The 22,862-nt window shown below is 36.6% G+C and overlaps 2 protein-coding genes across 3 annotated transcripts in view; one reads left to right on the plus strand and one right to left on the minus strand.

The window, feature by feature from the left end:
* SEMA3E (semaphorin 3E) overlaps nucleotides 1-22,862 on the plus strand; it is a 292,189-nt gene that overhangs the window by 129,237 nt on the left and 140,090 nt on the right. The gene's annotated exons all lie outside the window — the stretch shown is intronic.
* Nucleotides 18,382-19,684, minus strand: LOC112621822 (homeobox protein NANOG). The gene has a single exon (XM_025381245.1). The coding sequence runs from the start codon at nucleotides 19,502-19,504 to the stop codon at nucleotides 18,587-18,589; it is 918 nt and encodes a 305-aa protein (XP_025237030.1). The 5' UTR covers nucleotides 19,505-19,684; the 3' UTR covers nucleotides 18,382-18,586.

Here is a 22,862-nt window from a genome sequence, read left to right on the forward strand (position 1 = left end):
GAAGGACGTGTTAAATTCATAAAACACACCACCTGCTTCTAGGAATGTTGTGTGGCCCCTGCACAAATGTGCTTTCTAAATTCCTAGAATTGCTAACTTAGTGAGTAATGAAACAATTTGGAACTTCTTTTTCCTTTGACGGAATGTTCAAATTGATATAAGATAGGTCTCAGATTTCAAAATTTTTGGTCCAAGACTTATAAAGACAGGTTTGGCCTTTTTATTTACAAAAGTATTTCTTTTATTTATCTGCTGAAGAAGATTAGAAAATATTCTTTCCTCTAAGTTACTTCAGGTGGACTCACAGAATATTAGCACATTAGTGATTTATAAACTTTTCTACTGATATGACTTCCTTATTAAGGGAGAAAGAAAACTATTCTTACAAGTTCTATGAGGCAAGCTTACCTAAGTATAAATCAAAATGTGATTTTGCTCAAAGCTGTATTCAATTTTTACTAAGGTAATCTTGTTGGTTTATATTGTTTATGAAGTATTAGATAACAATATTTAAATTAATACATAGACATTTGATCGAGCAAGTGTAATGTTTCTCTTTTATGAAATTTTAAAACGTGATTTTTGAAGCATTTTCTCAAAAGAAATGTGAACTATTTTATTAAATATTTATTTGTTAAAAATATCTGTTACCACGCTTTCTATGTCCTAGGCAGTGTGAATGCAAGGACAAAACATGTTCTTGCCCTAATAATGCAGCATTTAATCTTAAGAAAGAAAAATACATGTATATTATTTACTGTAATTTTATAAAATACTTTGGAAATCATAGATACAATGTATGGACACCAAAGGAAAATACATAGACAGGGAAAGGCCTTAATAATATTATTGTTTCTGGTAAAACGGAGGAAGATAAATCCACCAAGGAGACTAGGCGATTGGCCAGAGAGGGAGAACACACAAGAAAGTGTCAGGAAATCCAAAGCAGACAGAGTTGAAGATGGCAGAGTGGCTAAGAGGAGTACATGCCACTGAGAGAGAAAAGCGATAATGACAGGAGAGTTAGCAGTCAATTTCACAGGACAGGGCTGTTTGGTGACCTTCCTGGATGTAACTATCATGGATTGGTGAGACTGAAAAAACAGATTTTATCCATTAAAAATGAAATTTGTTACATTTTTTAAAACATGCCCTCTGACTCCCTCCCTCTCCATCCCCTGACCTCTTTCCTGAAGAGTTTCTCCTTCTTAACACAACTAAAAGCTGATACCCTCTTGAGATCACTCTTTTATCTGTGACAAACACAAGCAAAAACTGTTCAATCTCCAACTCAACAAAAGTCAAGGTCAGGAAGACGAAAGGCAAACCTCTCAGTCCTTAATAACGTGATTATAAGAAGGGGCAGAACCGCCACTGAGTGCATAGTGTGTACCCACACTGAACAGAAATGTCTGATGCTCATTTGCTCTGGTATACTCCCTCTAGCTCTTTTTGCCCCTGCCATCTGCCAACTTCCTATTTCCTTGGATTCACACCCTTCTTATGCTGGTGTTGCCATTAGCCTGTGCTGTTCAAGTCTCTGTGCATAGTTGGTTAAATGCTACAGCTTTATACTTCCTCACCTTCCTAACGTATTTCCATTAATCCTGAGAATTGTGCTTAGGGGCTTACAAGAGTAACAGGATTGTTAGAAAAAAGTGGGAATTCAAGTGAGACTAAGCCTCTCAGGCAGACTGAGCAAAGTGTGAGGAAAAAAGTCTTGGATGAGACAGTGAACCAAATAAGGAGGGACTCATTATTGAGGTAGGAACAGAAAGGCAGCTAGAAGGATATCATAGTAAAAGATGGTAACATTTAATATATTCTATTTTTCTCCATTGTATCTTCTTAAAAATGTCATGGATGTTATCTCTCATGCTGTCTTAGGTTGTGTTCCCAAAAAGACCCTAAAATGAGGTGTGCAAATGATTTATTAAGGAAGTGATGTCAGGAAACACTGGTAAAGTTCTGGGGATCAGGACAAGGAAGGAGGGGAAAAGACAAATAAGGATGCAATCTCAGGCAAAGTCCCTAGAGGGTAGCTTCAGCCTGATCCTACAGAGAACTTTATGTTATAGATTAAGCCCTAGATGCACCCTGATTGAGTCGAGGGACCTAGGCTTTTATATCCTTGTACCTGTCAAGTATTGTTCAATGGCTGTCCGAAGAAATAAGTTCCCAGGCACGTCTGGTTCTCTGTTGTGTTGATGAAACAGCTCCATTACCTAAAGACAGTCATCTGACGGTAACCACAAATAAAAAAATGTCAGGAATAAAAGCCCACCAAGTTAGAAAGAAACATATAGAAAGAAACAAAGGAAAGCAAAAAGTAATTTGTAGGTGGAGTACCTTTATATAAAATTATTGCTTAAGGTAGCACTGAAATTTAGGAGAAAACTGATAATTTCTGAAGAATCAACCATGAGACACATTTATGATACATCTATATGACACTTCTAAGTAGCACATCTTTATAATATATCTGTATAAATATCTTTATAATAGATATAGAGCATAATCTCTGTAATAGAACATAGCTGTCAAATTTTTGTCTCTTCCCTGAGTGCCATCTTGGCATCATGACTTTAGATATCATGTGGCTTAATTTCTGTAAAAGTGCCTACAATGAACTGAGTTGAGTCCTCTTAAAATTCATATATGAAAGCCCTAAACCCCTTAAGCCACTATATTTGGAGTAAGGAGATAATTAAAGTCATAAAGTGGGGCCCTCATAGGATTAGTGTCCTTATATGAAGAAACAGGACTCTTCTCTGTTCCCCATGAGGACAACACCAGAAGGCAGCTATATTCAAGCCGGGAAGAAAACCCACACCAAGAACCAAATTCGGTGGCACCTTGATCTTGAACTTCCCAGCCTCCACAACTGCAAACAATACATTTCTGTTGTTTTAGCCACCCAGTTTATGGTATTTTGTTATAACTGCCTAAGCAGACTAAAACAGTACCATATGCCTGTACTCATGTTTAAACATGGTTTATTTTCTTCAGGGAAAAAAAAAACGAAACTTAAAACAAAATTCCAGAAAGACTGTTTTTCCGTGTAATATCAACTATGCCCTAGCTAATGAACAAAAATGCAATTTCTGAGCCATCCTTATGTAATTTCTCATATTCATTGTTATAAGTTGTGCAAGATTGAAATAGACTTCTGCCCTAATTTGCTGTCACACGTTTCCAGGTTGAACCTCAATGCTGCCTGTTTGTCTTGGTAAAAGTGTTCTTTCCATGATTTCCTTGCATCCTGGCAGAGTCTGGTCTCTAAGACACTACAGGAAAGACTATGATTTGAAAAGAAAATTCTTATTGGCAAGATCTGCTACTTATTGGCAAGAACTGGCAAGGTCCCCATAAAACTTTTACCAACCTTTTGTACATCTATACACAGAATCCAAAAAAAAAAAAAAATCTTAAAAGTTCAGGTCCTTCTCAGAACAGGGACCAAAGTATTCATTAACTGCAATGAAAACAATCTATTTACAGGCACACTGCAGAAAAGAGAGTTAGCCATGTGGCTGACATCTCAGTCACCCCACAACCTAATGCCCCATACGTGTAGAGATGAAAACAGGGCCAAGGCAGATTGCTACTGGGAGCCAGCCATCAGTGCTGGCAATATTCCAGCTTATTCTCTAGGGCAGGTATCTTTAACTGACCAGTTACAAAAAAAAATTAACTTGTCCATTCAGTGTGATCAACAATCTAGCCCTAAGTATGACTTAAAATTGTTTGTGAATGACTATCTTTAAATGGACTCAAAATAATTTCTATCTAGCCCTGTGAATAGTTGCCACATTGGAAATGCTAAACTTGTGTCTATTAAGTATCTTAAATACAGTGTAGGTTGGCACTCTAGGAACTGATGATAGAGGTGGGTTTTGTTTTTTGGGCAGTTTTTGGCCTTCTATTGCTGCAGACCCAGTCTTGAGCTCGTTCTCATTGATTCTACCCAGACTTTTTCTCATGTCTACCAGTACTTCTCTTTTTGTTCAATTGCCCACTGGTGCAGTAGAAGTGGTAGTAGAAGCAGGGGGTGTTGGGAAAACTGGGTTAACTTTTGTGCTAGTTTATAAGGAGAAAGGAATGGAGAAAGGGAGAAAATTAATGTTAATTCTGTTGCCAAGTCTTTCTCTCCAAGGTACTTTCCTTGGTCCTTGGAAGGAGCTCAGTAATTGAGACGGGAGCAGCTGTCTAGCAAAGCCCATTCTTGAGATTCCCCAATCTGCTAATGAATGGAATTTTTAAACTGTACTTTCTTAGGCATAACTTGAAAGAAGAGATGTAAATTCATTGAGTAATAAATATTTAAGTAAATGAATGCAAGATCTGTGGTGCAGAATAGTTTTAAAGTTTACAGAAAACAGAGAGATCAGAAATTGCCTGAAAGAAGGTAGCATCCTAGCAGGGCCAATGACAAATGAATATCAGGGATGATTTTATCGTAAGCCTTATTTGTAATGTACACATTATTTAATTGTTCACATATTTATAGAGCACCTATGATGTGACAAGCTTTAGATTGAGAGGTTAGTAAAGTTGTGGGGAGGACTGGACAGATCAGGTAATCTAGTCATGTCTTAGTTCTACACCTTGAGTCTGTGTCTTTGGGGCAAGTAACTGAACCTCCTCATCTCATGGTTTCCTCTTCTGCAAAATAGCAAAGATGAGAAAGATACATATCCCATGTGGCTGTTATGCAGGTTAATTGTGTCATTGTTTATGCCAGGTTCTATGCATACAGAAATAAGACAAAGCCTTCAAGATTTTCATGGTTTAGTAGTGGCTAAAGATAAGAAAAACAGTGATTAAAACTCAGTATGGTAAATGCTATAAGAGGAGACACATACCAGAGCTATGATACTCATAGCAGTGGTTACTCAGTCTGAAGAAAGGGTGATGGTTTTAGAGTTTGGTATGAGTCTTGAAGACTTTACTAGGGAGACAAGAAGACAAGGACTCCAGAAAAGACACAGAGATATGAGAAACATGGTGACTTCTAGGAATCGTAAAAAAATTTAGTATATCTACGGTTAGAAGAGACTCTGGGAGTATGCTAGAGAATGAAGCCGGGCGATAGGGCTGAGTCATGCTAAAATGATGCAAACTTTTTTGTAGGGTTTTAGACAAGTCAGATTCTGGAAAGATGGTTCTAGGTGTAGTGAGGAAGATGTATTTGAGTTGATAATTCCAAGACAACTTAGTAATTCCTAAGAAAACAAAACAACTGCAGCAAGAAGTTTCATTATGCTGTGAAGCAGGGAAACAGACACTCCAATGGAAACAAGGGTTAAATTTCAGAGCTGTGAAATAGTAGAAAGGGGAAGTAGGGAGCTTTCCTAAGAGGAAGATATGTGCTAGAGTCTGGTCCAATAGGTTCTTTGGACATCACCAAGCAAAAGCAGGAATGCAGCAGGACAGAGAAGAGGCCTCCATTAACATTCCGAGATCTGTCATATCTTTACGTCTCTTTCAAATAATGAATGTAATAGTCAACTATTATCACTTAATTATTACAGGATATATCATGTAATTATTATAGGATATTATTGTGATAGGATTATCACAAAAATCCTATCAGGCAAATACTATCATCTTTATTGTATGGATGAGCAAACTGAAATAAGTTTAAGTGATTTGCCTAAGATCAAATAATTAGTAAGAAGATGAGATTAGATATGAATCCACATTAGACTAAAACCAAAGCCCATTTCGATACAACTTTTCCAAACTATCAGCCTCTTTCCTGGTTGTATGTCCTGTCACCTTTCTCCAACCTATAGATTTCCTTGTATTTTTTTTTTTCTTTCCTCACCTATGACTTGTACGTACTCACTCATCTGCTATCTCTTTTTTTCTGAGCTAGTGAACACATTTGGCAAATGAACACATTGTTGATTCATGTTCTGCAACCTCAGTCGAATTCTTAGTGTTCCCCAGACAATTTTCTGTGTGCATCTTGTCCATTCTATGATCTGTTCCCCATAAATACCTCTCAGATTGAGACAATGGTCCTTGTGTACTAACTACAAATAAATCCCAACTCTCAGCTGCCATACTTTTCTCCTTTTATGAAGAAAAGCAGGGACTTCACATGGATTTGTTCACATTTCTGTGCCATTTTTGCACCCTCCATGCACAGACACATTTACCCATCTCTGATGGAAGTAACAGTTTGGGGATTTCTAAGCCCCTAATGGAATTAGCTCTGTTAATTACTTTTCTCACCCAGAGGCCCCAAACCATTCTTCTCCACCATGGTCCTCATTTGCTACCACTGTGTAGACACATTATCATTTACCACAGATCTCTCTTGTCTTTCAAATTACTCTTGTTCAGATCCCAATAACAGTTACAAACCAGGAAATTTCATTTTCCATTGCATAACAAGTATATGGGGTACTTGTTATGATTAATGCCTAAAGTTTGATCTCTGGAGGTTTTTTTGCATACGCATTGTTTCTCTTTTCCTCATTCCCTATTTTTCTTTTTCCCTTCCTCTATTTACAGCAGTATTGCAGCTCTAGGCTTCTGCTACCTCTCTCCCTAATTCTCACTCCATTCTACATAATAATGGTAAAGGAATAGCTAAGAAAGAAAATTATTCTATCTCTACAGAAGTGGGTGTAGTGATAACAATGGAATCTAGTAGCTAATGCGTTGCAGATTCTTAGTGGTTAATCTTTTTCTTTTATCCCTGTCAAAAGTTGCAGGAGTAGCAAAAGCAGCATTTCCTAGAGTATCATTGCAATTAAATTCCAAAATGTGAATACTTCTTCTTTTCCTAAGTTTTTGGGTAAAGCTCTCAACGTTGTTGGTGATTTTAGTACAAATCTCTCCAAGTGACAGTGCTTCATTGCTTACTCCTCCTCTGCTTCTGCAAAGCCAATTTGTTATTTGGAGAATGGAGTGTGTAAAGGCCATAGAGCAAAGTCTTTCATGCTCCGTCTAGCATAAAGCAGCTGCAAAAACACATGATTTGGAGCATCAAGGCTATTGCTGAAGACTTTCCCGTTAATGCAGATGTTCAATTTAAATGCATGTGCTTATAGACCCTGAAAGGAGTAAGGTCGACTTGCTATAGGAATACTAAAGATACATGGTGTTTCTTTCATTTTGGTAGTCACAAGGGTAAATTGTATCCAGGAAGTAAAACACTCTATGGAATGCATACCTTTCTCTGACAGTAGCAAATTCCCTTTCTATATTACATATATATATATACACACACACACTCAATAAATGTATGTATGTGTTTATGAGTGTACATCATTACTGTTATTGCTGAAAGTTATTATTGTAGTTTCCCTGGAAGGTACTGGTAAAAGCAAACTCTCTCAAGCATTTTTGACTTTCATGATACAGTTAAAAACATAATGTAGCAGAGGAAGAAGAAAATATTAATTTTCTACTACTATTTCAACACACTATTTTGTCTCCACTAATGTTGAATATTAATGTGCTGAAAATATCAGAATACATTGGCTTCAATGGTTATAGTTAATGTATGTGCTGAAAATATCAGAATACATTGGCTTCAATGGTTATAGTTAATGTATTCTCTCTGTTCTAAGCAATTTAGATGATTTGTAATTAAGAGTTTACATAATATTGATGTTTCTTCAGTTACTTAACCAAATAGCATCCCTCAGCAATGTCAAAATGAAATAATAGAAACTCCTCCTTGTGTTAAGATTTGCTAAGTATTATTTACATTCTGGAAGAGTTTATATCTTCATTATGTTTTTGTAATGGAAATATGTTTTTTTTTTCCTAAATACTTTGCCCTTACCATAAATTATCTTCTAAGTAAAATCACTAACTTGAAAACGTGGAGGAAAATATTTTTACATTGTCTTTGTACCTTTGTCAAATTTTATTTTAAACTTATGTGATTGTCTAAACGCCTGTTTAGAAAGAAATATATGTTTCACTTTAAAGGAGGGAACCTGTGAAGCCAGAGTTCATGTAACTGCATGAGATAGTGTGCCCAGAAATTAGTCCAGTGTATAAAAATATGTATTAAATTAATGAATAAAACTAAGTAGAAAAGGATTACTTATGTGGTTGGTTTATGATGCTATATAAAAATGTCAGTTTAATGATCTGAGGGAATCACTGTCAAACAGTTGTTTTCCTTTTTTGGGGGTTTTATGGTTTTCTGTTGTTGTTGCTGTTTGTTTTGACATGAATCTTACTCTGTCGCCCAGGCTCGAGTGCAGTGGGGCAATCTCGGCTCACTACAACCTCCACCTCCCATGTTCAAGCGATTCTCCTGCTTCAGCCTCCCAAGTAGCTGGGACTATAGGCACCTGCCACCACACTCGGCTAGTTTTTTTATTTTTAGTAGAGACGGGTTTTCACCATATTGGCCAGGCTGGTCTCAAACTCCTAACCTCAGGTGATCCGTCTGCCTCGGCCTCCCAAAGTGCTGGGATTACAGGCATGAGCCACCATGCCCCTCCTACAAACAGTTGTTTTATGTAAAGACTCAACATTTGGGAGAATGAAATATTACATACAATTTTTTATAGTCTAGGGATCTTCCCCATTGCTGAGGTGGGCAGTCTATATGGAAGATTCCAAATAATAATTATTTCTGGAGTAAACTCTAAAGATTAAACAAATGAATATGGTGTAGGCAATCTGTGGACTTCTGGAAGCACCCGGTAATGGGAAGATGGTGTATGTTAGGAATATCTCATACTCTCCACTCCTCTAAGCAGCATAGGAAGGATGGATGAGAAGGCAATAGGTTAAGAAAATCAGTATCGGCCGGGTGCGGTGGCTCACGCCTCTAATCCCAGCACTTTGGGAGGCCGAGGCGAGTGGATCACAAGGTCAGGAGACCGAGACCATCCTGGCTAACACAGTGAAACCCTGTCTCTACTAAAAATACAAAAAATCAGCCGGGTGTGGTGGCGGGCACCTGTAGTCCCAGCTACTCAGGAGGCTGAGGCAGGAGAATGGCGTGAACCCGGGAGGCGGAGCTTGCAGTGAGCCGAGATCGCGCCACTGCACTCCAGCTTGGGCCACAGAGCGAGACTCCGTCTCAAAAAAAAAAAAAAAAAAGAAAAAAAGAAAGAAAATCAGTGTCATTTTCTGCTAATTTTCCTAATAATTTGCACTCATATTTTAGATAGTCTTTAAAACAAAGGAGAACAGCTCATCTTAAGTAATTTGTAACAACACTTACTCAGAATCTAGGACACTTCTTTTTTTTTTTTTTTTTTTTTTTTTCCCACAAGAAAAGTCATTTATTCAGTTTAAAAAGTGTTTCACAGAGTAAAGCACCTGCAGCACAGGAACTTTCCTGAGAGGCCTTTGCTCCACTGCCTGGAGCAGTGAGAAGGCCAAGGAGAAGAGGAGGAGTGCTGGGCGAGGGTAGCTGGGTGTGAGCTGAATTTCCTGTTTCTTCACCCTAACCAATACTGTTGCTTAGTTTAATATCTTATCTGCTCCGGCAAGGAAAATAAATATTTCAATTAGTAAAACTTCTACTAGTAACAGTGGTTGCTATTTCAAGGAGGAGGAGAAAATAGTATGTGGAAAAATGATTTTCCTCATTTATTATTTTCTGTGTATATACATATAAGTACACACCCGTAGGCAGGTAAAAATATGTAAGTAAATATGATGTCAAATTATTATCCAAAGTAGAATTCATATTTTTACCATTCCTAGCTCTCCTGATTATTAAAAAAGAATCCTGATGGATTCAGGTGAAAGATATATATTTCCATTTAATTATAATTTGTTACAGAATGTCTAGTTAAAATGGTCACGTACCTGTAACTTCATTTGCTTTTTTTCCCCTTTAGAATAAGAATAGGGTTGTTTTTCTCCTTCTGCAATTTGGATACTTTCCAATTAAAAAGGAAACAGAATCTGGGTTATACATTAATTATGATATTCTACTGGCTTATAAAATATATACAATGTATGTAATGTTTGGTATGCAGTTACACTAAACAACAAAGTTTTTATTTACCTTCTTTTTTCAAAAAAAAAAAACCCAACAACAACAACACAACATCTTTTTTAAAAATTACAGCAATATTGAAAGTTTTTTTTTTAAATGATCCTGAATTTGAACTCATGACTTTACAGGACAGAGAAATATGTTACAGGAAAGGGGTCCCGATCCAGACCCCAAGAGAGGAGTGGATCAGGGCCCCTTTGGTCTTGGATCTCACACAAGAAAGAATTTAGAGCGAGTGTGCAGTGCAAAATGAAGGCAAGTTTATTAAGAAAGTAAAGGAATAAAAGAATGGCTACTCCATAGACAGCAGCCCTGAGGGCTGCTGGTTGCCCATTTTTATGGTTATTTCTTGATGATATGCTCAACAAGGAGTGGATTATTCATTCCACCCCGCCCCCTGCACTTTTTAGACCATATAGGGCAACTTCCTGACATTGCCATGGCATTAGTAAACTGTCATGGTGCTGATGGGAGTGTAGTAGTGAGGACAACCAGAGGTCACTCTCGTGGCCATCTTGGTTTTGGTAGGATTTAGGTGGCTTCCTTACCGCAATCTGTATTATCAGCAAGGTCTTTATGACCTGTATTTTATGCTGACCTCCGATCTCATCCAGTGACTTAGAATGCCTTAACTGTCTGGGAATGCAGCCCAGTAGGTTTCAGCCTCTTTTTACCCAGTTCCTATTCAAGATGGAGTTGCTCTGGTTCACATGCCTCTGACAATGGTACATTTATATTAATAGTCTTGAAGAGATTTTACCAGCTTGATCAATATAGCATGGCGTTTATTTGAAGCATATATAAGTTATTAATATTTGAAAACCTGATTTTGTAACTTCTAGACATGTGATATGATTATTGATTGTCTAAAATTACATATGGAAATTACCCAGCAAAATCATTTCTCTTGTATGTGAATGTACATGTGCATATGTTTGTATGTGTGTATTTTTCAAGAAGACCCAGTGATAATGTTGCCTTTAATGCTAAAAGATAACCTAAATATAGTCTCCCAGACTTTTAATTTTGTGGCAAGGTCCCCTTCACTTATAAAGGATGTAATTAATATATAAGATTTTAAAATATGTTTGTGCAATCAACATTGGGCTAATTGTATTCATTAATATTCTGCTTTTAGAAATGCATATTTTTTGTTGTTTCTAACTTAAAACATTTATGGCACTGCTGGCTGATTCCCTGGGAACTCTGTGTGGAGCATTTGGAAGTGCTATGGAAAGAGGTAATTATGCTGTTCAGGGAATTTGTCAAGGAATAGCCCTGGAGGAAATTAAATTAGATATGATGGTTGCAGAGGCCACAGCCTTGATTTTGAGCCAAAACTGACTACCACTGTTTTAATTGAGCCTGAAAACTAGAAAGCTGGTAGCCACCTATTACTTGGGAAGACACATCTAATCGGAAATCAGTGTGCATGGTTCTTAATGACTCCAAAAACAAAGAACTGGAACAACCAAATATGAATGGCAATTCGTTAAAATCAATACTGTGATAAATAGAAACTTTCATATTATAATTGATGTGATGCTCTCTCTTTCATATTGCAAAAATATAAATTTTTTACTATCCATGTTTCAAAGAATATGTATGTCATTAGTTTAGCCTTTAGTAATGTATGTGATTACTTTAGCCTTTATGTAAAAAAACTGAGTAAAATGCTTTCCATTAGTGGTGGAAGAACGTTGAATTCAGAGTATTTGGTTTTAAATATTAAAGTTTTAAAATTACATTGATAGTATTAACACGTCGTATTATTTTTATTGCGATAATACATCAAAATTAAAAGACAGGCACAATGTATATATGTTGTATCATCATATTCAAAGTACAGAAATAACTGTGCTGTGATATTTAAAACATCTTATTTATCTGATTTAGTATAATTGCCTTTATAGTTGTAAAGAAATTTGACATATTTTAGACTTTCTTGTTAAGTGCAAATTAATGTTAAACACAACTGTCTCTGAAATATAATTATCTGACTTCTTATTCTGTTTCTTCCTTTAGAAGTTACAGAGCATCAGAACAAAATGTAGTATCTGTTTTGAATGTAATGCCCATCTCTTTGCTTTATCTTACTCAGCATATATGCACACAGTAAGATGAATGTAGCTAATCCATGTCCTGTATTTCAAGAGTTCCCTACTTTGTGAGTCCCTCTAGGTAGACTCATCAAAAGTTTCAGCCGTAAGTAATTTAACAGTGTACATCCAGCTTCTGTGGGTTGCTAGCTTGAGAGAGCTGCTCCTCGCCAAAGACTCTTCTTTCTTTGTCTAGGAAGCGTGCTTGCTTCTTCCATGCATAAAATTTCAAGGGGGTAGTGTTTTTTAACAAGCAAGCACACTTCCTAGACAAAGATCAATTAAGAGGGTGGAGGAAATCAGTCACTTGGATTACCTTTTCAGTGAAATAAAACCATTTTTGGACAAATTTGTCTTCATGGGCCTAAAACCATTCTTAGCATTCATGAAATGATAATTTTTTTTTTTTTTCCTTTGGGGTAAAAAAAAATAAAGTTAGTGAATTGTAACTTTTAATCTCTTGTACCAAAATAACAGTGACATTGTATGGTTCTTTCTTAGAAAATACTTTTCATATGTTGCAACAATTGGAACATGCAACAGTCTCTTCTTTATTTATTTTAATTACTTTATTTATTTATTTATTTATTTATTTATTTATTTTGAGATGCAGTTTCACTTTTATTGCCAGGCTGAAGTGTAATGGCATGGTCTCAGCTCATTACTACCTCTGCCTCCTGGATTCAAGTGATTCTCCTGCCTCAGCCTCCCAAGTAGCTGGGATTACAGGCACGCACCACCATGCCTGGTCAATTTTTTTCTTTTTTGTGTTTTTAGTAGAGACAGAGTTTCACCATGTTGGCCAGGCTGGTCTCGAACCCCTGACCTCAGGTGATCCACCTGCCTCACCCTTCCAAAGTGCTGGGATTACAGGCATGAGCCACTGCATCAGGACTCTTCTTTCATTTAATGTTGCTATTGGAGAATAGAGGGGAACCTTCACTTTGACTCCAACTTCAAATTCTGAATGGAGATTTGATTGCTCTAGACCGTTACCCACTTAGAAATGTTTAGCTGCAGGTAGCTAAGAAGTAGATCAGCTCAGACCTTCTGAAAATGCTCATCTACTGAACAGAGAACTGTAAGCACTGGGGCAACTATGAATGGTGTTTAATACTGGTTTTAGTAGAAAATGAAGCATTAGAATCCTTTGATATTTATTTGAATCTTTTCATCCTAAAATGTCTGCTTTATTTCTCATTGAATAAAAATATATATATATATATATATTTAAGACTAACCCAAAGAAGGCATTCATTTCTAACATTGGCAAGCACTTGGTACAATTGTCCTGCCACCATTTATAAGTGCATGAGTTGGCCGGGCGCGATGGCTCAAGCCTGTAATCCCAGCACTTTGGGAGGCCGAGACGGGCGGATCACGAGGTCAGGAGATCGAGACCATCCTGGCTAACACAGTGAAACCCCGTCTCTACTAAAAATACAAAAACTTAGCCGGGCGAGGTGGCAGGCGCCTGTAGTCCCAGCTACTTGGGAGGCTGAGGCAGAAGAATGGCGTGAACCCGGGAGGTGGAGCTTGCAGTGAGCTGAGATCCGGCCACTGCACTCCAGCCTGGGTGACAGAGCGAGACTCCGTCTCAAAAAAAAAATAAAAAAAAAATTAAAAAAAAAAAAATAAGTGCATGAGTTAAATATGGCTTGAAGTCTTTCAGACAGCTAGATTTCTTACTTTAGGGTCTTAAAAACCTTACAGACTACAGGAGCCACAAAAAGTTTACCAGAAAATTTGGAAAGTTGACAGCTGCTAAAATCAAACTTGTAGATTTCAAAACAAACTTTTTTTTTTTTTAAAGTTTAGTCCCCCTTTAATTATAATAAATCTGAGTGATGAAACACCATCTTTTAAAAATAACTTTCTGCCAATGGAATATTCAGATTAGCCATTATACAGAAGTGTGATATTATACATGTAATTATTTTCTTGAGCATTGTACAAATTAGATTCATCACATGAGGGGTATCTTATTGGCTAGACAAGGGACATTTCACCAACTACCAACTAACCACATCATGGAATATGTACATAAACACCTAGGAGAAACCACATTTGCTTTGTAGTTTTCAGAGCAGTTTTACACAACACCAGATTTTGTGGTTTTAATAAATAGAGTGAGTTTCTATCTCTACTTTTGCCAGGTAAAAATCATAACAATTGATAAGGAATATTCTATCAAAAAATCCTTTTTCTCTGTGGAGAGGAGAGAGATACATTTTCTCTACTAGAAGAGGACAGTATTGATTACATTGGAAATCCGTGGCATTTCTTCAGGGTTCAATGTTTGAAGGAAAAAGTTTGGAAGCATGCAAATACACTATGTTAGTATCTATCTACTGGGATATGCAATATTGTATTATTCTACCTCTTACTGTAAAGATGAAGTGTTAAAATAATAAAAATGTATAAAACCTCTAGAAATATGAGAAGTTTACAATGCACAATTAAGTTAAAATCCTCTTGTGAAAAGATATAGACCAAAAGAAATTGGTAGATACTGCATATTCTCATCAGAGCTGAATTTTTATTCCTGTACAAATTGAAGAAAATACCTTATTATCAATTATAGCCATAAAAAGGGTCTATGAATATTTTCTAATTCGTCTAAAATAAACACTTGCTTAATTAAAAATGGAGTGGATTCAACAGGATTAAATCTCATGAATGATCAATTTGTACTTTTATTAGATGGTTTGATGGCCATTCCAAAAAACAGACAATAATACTCAGGAATGTGAGGATCAACATTGTTACATCCATTATTAATATGTTGATGTAATATTCAAGCAAGATTTTTTTTCTCTCCTCTTCATGATCTTGTCTACAATGTCAAGCAGTGATTAGTTTTATTTTCCTACTATTATTGACTTGGGACTAGGTAATAGCTGGAACATTCTGGCAAGTTTGGTATCTTGGCAATTCTTTGTAACTGATCTACAAGCTTGTGAACCTGGGACTAAGTAAATACTATGTATGTACCTTATCTAATAGCTGAGCATTAGCAGAAACATTCTACAGCAGAAGTTCTCAATCTTTGTCACATTAGCATTACCCGGGGAAATTTTTAAAAATTCCAGGGACAGATCAAATAGGTCACACTCTCTTGGCAAGGGTCCCAGGCATCAACATTTTTAGAGCTTCCAGGAGATTCCAATGTGCAACCCACGTAGAGAATCTAGAAGATACGGAAGCAGAGTCAAAATTGGCAATGAGGAAAATCCCCTACACTGACACTGAATGTACCATAGATATAAGTTTTTTTGTTGTTTTTTGTTTTTGTTTTTGTTTTTTTCTGCCAGGGGAAGGGATAAGGTAAATTTTGGACCAAATTACCTAGACTTTTGGGACATACTCTCATGTGTCACAAAGTGTGTCTTATTGCCTCCAGGAAGCTGACCCAGAAGTGAACAGTGTAATTGGCTCTGGCCTCCTTATTGTGGCAAAAGAGCACATCTGTGTGCCAGGGCCTGTCAGGGCAACACTATGAAAACTACATTTGGATCAACCTTCATGTTGTCCCCCCATCCCCAACACATAGCCCTAGCCTAATATTATCCTCATTTTTCCCTTGAAAATCATCCCTCTCCTAGGTTTATCTAGTGTTATATTTATGCTAGATCTAGTTCAAGTATTTAGACAAAGCAAACTTATTAGTTAATAAAGGTTTAAGTATAATACCTCCCAGGGGTCCCAAAATTTTAATAGAGTCTCTTGAAAGTCAAAAATATAAAAGTTGTAAAACTTTAATGACAGGAGTAACAAGGAGAGGATTAAATAATTGGGCTCAAGGGGCCCTTTACATTTTCCCCCTTCAAATTAAACCAGGTGCGCAAACTTGCCTATTAGATTAAGCCCTACTGAAAACATTAAGCTTCTGTTTATAATGCATTTAATGAATTTGCTGTTATCAGATCAAAAAGTATGTTTTTGTCTTTTTGGAGGAAATATGGAGTATTTTTGGTCATATAGTAGGGTAGTCAATTATACCGGAAAGTAATCATTATTTTACTCATGACAATTTGCCACTGTGCACTACATTTATCTTTATTTACTAAGAGAAATGTGCTAAATACTTGTCATCCTGCATCCTAAATTCTCCATAGATAATTTATAACATAATGTAATTTAAAATGTCAGATGTACTATGCTATGTCATTGAATATTAAAGAGATGAAGTACAAATATTGTGAATATAATTGATTTTATAGAAGAAGTTACAACTTCTGACAGTAATTTGGTCTTTGAAAAATAATGCCATCAATCAATCATTTAGTTAATATGTTTATATTCAAGAATGTTCACACTAAAAATATTTTAGCAGTTCGAAGGCATTTAACAATTTAGGTATAATAATATTGTTTTAATCTTTACAAGGAAAATTAGGAGGCTAAGGGCTGTAATTGGCAAGTTTTACAAAAGCGGGCTGAGACTTGATAGCTTTAAATGCCTCAATATAATGTCTGTTAATTTATATTATTTTTAGTACTGTGAACTATAACTGATATGCTCATTCCTTGATACTATTTGCATCAGTTTTGTTTGTTTGTTTGTTTGTTTTTTGAGACAGGGTCTCGCTTTGTCACCCAGGCTGGAGTGCAGTGGTGCGGCCATGCTCACTGCAGCCTCAACCTCGCAGGTTCAAACTATCCTCCCACCTCAGCCTCCCAAGTAGCTGGGACCACAGGTGCACACCACCATGCCTGGCAAATTTTTTTTTTTTTTTTTTTTTTTTGCAGAGATGAAATGAGGTCTCACTATGTTGCCCAAACTGGTCTGGAACTCCTGGCCTCAAATGATCCCCCAACCTTGGCCTTCTAAAATGCTGGGATTACATGTGTGAGCCACAGCGACCTGGCCTGCATCAGTTTTAATTGTCATGTTTCTTTTTGCTATTGCAAAGTGAAAGAATTATTGTTGAAGTAAAAGTTTTTCCACCACCTGCTTGCCCCTATTTGCTGCTACCCCAACATTCAGGTTCTTCATTTGTCTCTGTCTCTTTGTGTCTCTCTGTCTCCGTTTTTCTCTGTCTCTCTCTTTCTCCCATATGCACACACACACACCCACACACACAGAGTTCTGTTTTGAAGTGATAAATCCCAGCAGTCATTCACCACAAGCACTGTGAAGAATTATATCATCACTTTAACGGGTAGCTGCCAGTCAGGGAGGTTAATGCATTTGCTCCCTTCCAGTGGCAGAGGCTCCCTCTTCTTGATCATGGCAGAAAAAGAAAATTGACCTCCTGTTCCCAATTTTATAGGGAATTTTTCCTTCCAGATAGGGGTAGTGACCTTGCCAGAGGATCCAAGTATTTTTAAGATCATATTTGACTAGATGATGGATGGCCAGTTACCTGGGCACAAGCATCTGTTCTGATAAAGTTGGGGTCTGGGAATAGGGCAGCTACATGGTAATGAATTTTGCTCTCGCCTCCAGCTGGCAGGAATGATATTCTCAGAAATTTAGTTGATTTTCAAAGGAGATGATTGGCAGTCCTACAATAAAATACAGAATGTTAAGAACCTGATCTTCAATTTTATGACACAACTTCGGTTTCATTCTTGAAACTTGCTCTACTAATAAATTGCTTGTCTAGAACTAATTTTATGCTTTGAAGTTTATCCAGTGAGTTCTATAATAGATATTTTAACTTGTCATATAAAAGTGTCTTCCAAGTTTTCCATACTTTAAAAATTTATCATCCATTCTCTTGTTCTCAGTGTGTGTGGAAAGGTGTTCACATTTGCCTACTTACTTGTTTTCTAAGTAATAATGTTTTGGCATAGGAGATTACATTATGATTTTTTTTTTAATGTTTAAGCGTATATTTACTTATCAAAACACTACGTGAAATCAGGGTAAAATCAACTCAAGGAAAAATAGTTGTTTGATTCATTTGTACTTAAACCGACTAAAGTAGTACTAATGTCATTATGATGCAGCAAATACAAGACCTCTTTCTACAAAGATTAGCATAACCAACAAATTCGGGAATATAGTAAAACTGAGCCAAAAAGGGTGAGGAAATCAATTAAGTATGTTACAGCTTAACCGTTTACCTCAATAGTTTTAAAAAAATAAGCAAAGCCTCCCAATCCCAAAATAGGAATATCTTCATCACACCAATTTGTACTTGTATTTCTTATTCTTGAGGTTAGATTCTAAACTCTAAAGATATCCAAACTAGTATTAGGTCTACTTATCTATAGCCAGAGACAGCTTTTATCATGTTGTTCTTAGCAGCCAAAGTTATTAAAATGTCTTTTCTCCAGGAAGATCCAATAGGAAAAAAAGAAACTTCTCTGATTAGGCTCCAGCCATACTCCACCCTCCATCAGATTGACTGGATAGGCATAATGGAACCCAGAACATGTGGTTTCCAAACTAGAAAAATCCTATCAGGGAGGGGAGGAGGGAAAAGGAAGGTTCAGCCAGTGCCCAGACTGAAATTGAGTAATATCAATTTCACTCATCTTCACACATCTTCAGGTTGCATGTTCGTGGAGTAGTTTAGGAATAAATCCATGGTTTGTGGAGTACTACAATACCTAGTCGTCTGCTGTATTACATTAAGGCCTTCCCCAGCAGCTTCCAAGGCAGCCTCCAAGTCACTGGCAGGAGAATTTGGCTGGAACTGCAAGCAGGACTGCAGAGATTCCTCTCCACGGTTAGAGAAGGGACTGTTCCAGGCCTGATTGTTCCAGGACTGGGTGCACCAGGTCTGAGCGTTCCAGGAGTGGTTGCTCCAGGACTGGATGTTCTGGGTCTGGTTGCTCCAGGATGAATTGTTCCAGGTCTGGTTGCTCCACGTCGGAAGGTTCACAGTCGGGTTCACCAGGCATCCCTGGTGGCAGGAAGAGTAGAGGCTGGGGTAGGTAGGTGCTGAGGCCTTCTGAGTCACACCATTGCTATTCTTTGGCCAGTTGTTTTTCTGCCACCTCTTAGATTTCATTCTCTGGTTCTGGAACCAGGTCTTCACCTGTTTGTAGCTGAGGTTCAGGATGTTGGAAAGTTCTTGCATCTGCTGGAGGCTGAGGTATTTCTGTCTCTGAAATCTATCATTGAGTACACACAGCTGGGCGGAAGAGAACACAGTTCTGGCCTTCTGTTTCTTGACGGGGACCTTGTCTTCCTTTTTTGCGGCACTATTCTCTGCAGCAGTAGGTTGTTTGCCTTTGGGACTGGTGGAAGAATCGGGGCTGTCCTGAATAAGCAGATCCATGGAGGAAGGAAGAGGAGAGACAGTCTCCGTGTGAGGCATCTCAGCAGAAGACATTTGCAAGGATGGATAGTTTTCTTCAGGCCCACAAATCACAGGCATAGGTGAAGATTCTTTGCCGTCGGATGCTTCCAAGCAAGGCAAGCTTTGGGGACAAGCTGGATCCACACTCATGTTAGTATTGAGGAAGAGGAGAAAAAAATGTAAGAGGTGGACTGGAAAAAAGGTTAAGGCAGCTTTAAGACTTTTCTGGAAGATGTTAGAGAAATATGACCTCCAGAAGCAGAAGTATCAAGAAGTCGGGATAAAGTGAGTTGCCTACACAATAACAGGAGGCAACCAGCTCAGTCCAGCAGAACCTACATTATGATTTATATGGGTTTTGTAAATCTTTCAGTTCTTCTAATTTTAGCATGACCTAAGTTATATTTTCTCATTTTCTTAAAAAGTGTGTGATACAGGTATACAGTTATGAAATATATTTTATTTCTTGCCCCTTATGGTTTTTCTAACCATGCTGTGCTATCAAATACTAGGTCTTATTTATTCTATTTTTTTCAATCCATTAACTGTCCTCACCTCCACACCATAAGCCCCCAATTCCCTTTCCCAGTCTCTGGGAACCATCCTTCTACTATGTCCATCGTTCAATTATTTTGATTTTTAGATCCCACAAATAAGTGAAAATATGTGATATTTGCCTTCCTGTGCCTAGCTTATTTCATTTAACATAATGATCTCTAGTTCCATCCATGTTGTTGCAAATGACTGGATCTTGTTAGTTTTTAAGGCTGAATCATATTCTGTTGTGTGTATGCACGACGTTTTCTTTGTCCATGCATCTGTTGATGGAACTTACGTTGCTTCCAAATCTTAGCTACTGTGAATAGTGCTTGCCACTGATGTTTGAAGCTTATCAAAAATTACAGGAAAGCAGATCAATAAGAATAAATTGGTTACTTTTTTTGTACCCAAAGCCATACACTTTTTGTGACAGCTTCACAAGAACTGAGCAAATATACAATTGTATCTTCAGCATAAATTCTTGTCTTTCCATAATGATAGAACTAATTTTGTAATTCTCATGGTTTCCAAAACTTAACAAATAAAAAATTTCTGGAGAGTATCCTCTGGACAATTTCAGTTATTATTCTATCATTTCTGTAATTATGAGAAAAATGTGATATTGATAAAGTGTTCAAATTATACAATAGTCATTGCTTTGGTAATATGTCAGTCTGAAAACTACAGGTTGAGGTTAATAGACTTAGGTTTTTAAATTAATTTTATTTGCTTCTGATCTTTATATTATCTGATCCTCTGTGTTAATTTTTATTTATTTGTTTTGATTGGGTTTGTAACATAAACTGCAATGAGATAGAACTTAGGATGAGTGAGACTGAAAATCAGGTTTTATGAAAAAAGGCTGAAATACTATTTTAAAAATGTGTACTTCCAAAGGTATCTATGACCTTTTATTAAGGGTAATATTATTTGATAAGTCCCTAAAATACGGGAAATATCTGTAATGCCCATTACTGAAAACTTATGACTCATCTTAATCCACAAAGAAACCACTGTATAATTTATACAACTTCTTTTGTTATCGTAACTTGTAATAAGCAAAATGAATAATATCCAGAAATGTCGATATTCAAATGATAGGTGACAATAGGAAGTTTTATAACTTTCTCCGTGAGCTTCTATTTTTCTAATTTGAAAAATAGAAGCCATTTGAATCTACTGGTGGAGTGAAGGGTCAGTGAAATTACATATATTGAGTATTTCACGCAGTACCTAACAGATAAGAGCCTTTCTGTGAATGTGAGTTGCCCTCCCTTCATAGCTTCCAGAGAAAACACGGGTGGTCTTCTTAGGTACTATTTGCCTCACGACAGGTTATAAACAACAGGGATTTCTGGATAGTAAATCAATACTAACTGAGGATTGCCAGAAAAGGAAAACAGAAGAAGAATTTAGTAGCAGCTTAGTCACTAAGGCAACTTTTTGTGAAAGAAAGTCATCAGTGAATTGTACACACAGCATTGGTTTGTCTTCTCTCTTCATGTTTCTCTTAGCCACATCTAAAGAGAACCCATCTACCCAGGGGGCCTATTACCTAGTAAGAAGCATCCGGCTCACATGGTAGCTGCTACAGTAATTGAGGCATGCAATTTAACAGCAAATAAGATTTTGGTGATTGTCTGACAGTTCCAAACCTATGAAGTAATGGTAAATCGCACACAACTTCATCTCTATATCCACATAGCATCTACCGACAGCATTATTTTCTTTGTTACTATAATGTAGATGAGTAGGTTCAATTTCTATTAAATTAACAGGATATAAAATATTATAAAGTTGCACTTCATTCTACCTGAATTTGAAATTCAGTTATTATTCTATCATTTTTGTAATTATCAGAAAAATGTGATATTGATAAAATGTTCAAATTATACAATAGTCATTGTTTTGGTAATATGTCAGTCTGAAAACTACAGATTTTTAAAGGTATAACCATTTCAGATGTCAGATTGCAAACTCCTGGCATATCTGGAAACCATGTGTTTTTAGAAAGAATGTTTTACAGGATTAAATTACGTGAGTTGAGGGAAGGCTTTATTTTTATAAAGATAAGACTGAAGATCTTTATTAGAGGTCAAGTGAGGAAAATGTAGAGGCTATTTTGCTGTGATGCTGTAACATCACTTCAAACCATGCATCTGTAAGAAAACTGACAATTCTGTTTCTGTCCTTACAAATCAGCCACCAAATTAAGTACAGTCTTGTGCCTCGTAACAACATTTAGGTCAGTGGCAGACTACTTATATGAGGGTAGTCTCATAAGATTATAATGCAGTATTTTTATTTTACCTTTTCTGTGTTTAGATATGTTCAAATACACAAATACTTATCATATTACAATTGCGTATAGTTTTCATCATAATAACATGCTGAACAGGTTTGTAGCCTAGGATCCATAGGTCATATATAGCCTAGGTGTGTAGCCATAGGTAGCCTAGGCTATACCATCTAGGTTGGTGTAAGTGCACGCCATATTTGCACAAAAATGAAATTCCTTAATTATGTATTACTCAGAACGTATTCCCATAAATAAGTGATAAATGACTGTATTAGAAAACTCATAAAAAATTTAAAGTTTAATAGTAATAGTAAGAATAAAATATTTAAATAATTTTTGCCTGCCAGTCTGGCACTTAGAATTCAAATTTCAAGGGTAGAGTAGAAATGCTTTGTATAATTTATTTCAGGTTGAGCTTATAAATTAATAAATAAAGAAATAAAACAAATTTCCTAGGAAATAAAGACAAATTTTTCTCTTGCAATCTGAGACGGGTATGGATAAAAAGAAGAAATATAAAATTGACCCAAATTATTATTGGTAGAAAATTGAGGTTTTAACTTAAAATATACAGTAGCTGTTTACACTGATCACAGTAATCACGTACTTGTGAAATTTCCTATTTAACTTTAAGCCTGTATGATGAGCCCTGAGAGTAACTATGTCCAC

Source organism: Theropithecus gelada, chromosome 3 (genome assembly GCF_003255815.1).
Source record: "Theropithecus gelada isolate Dixy chromosome 3, Tgel_1.0, whole genome shotgun sequence".
Lineage (NCBI taxonomy): Eukaryota > Metazoa > Chordata > Mammalia > Primates > Cercopithecidae > Theropithecus > Theropithecus gelada.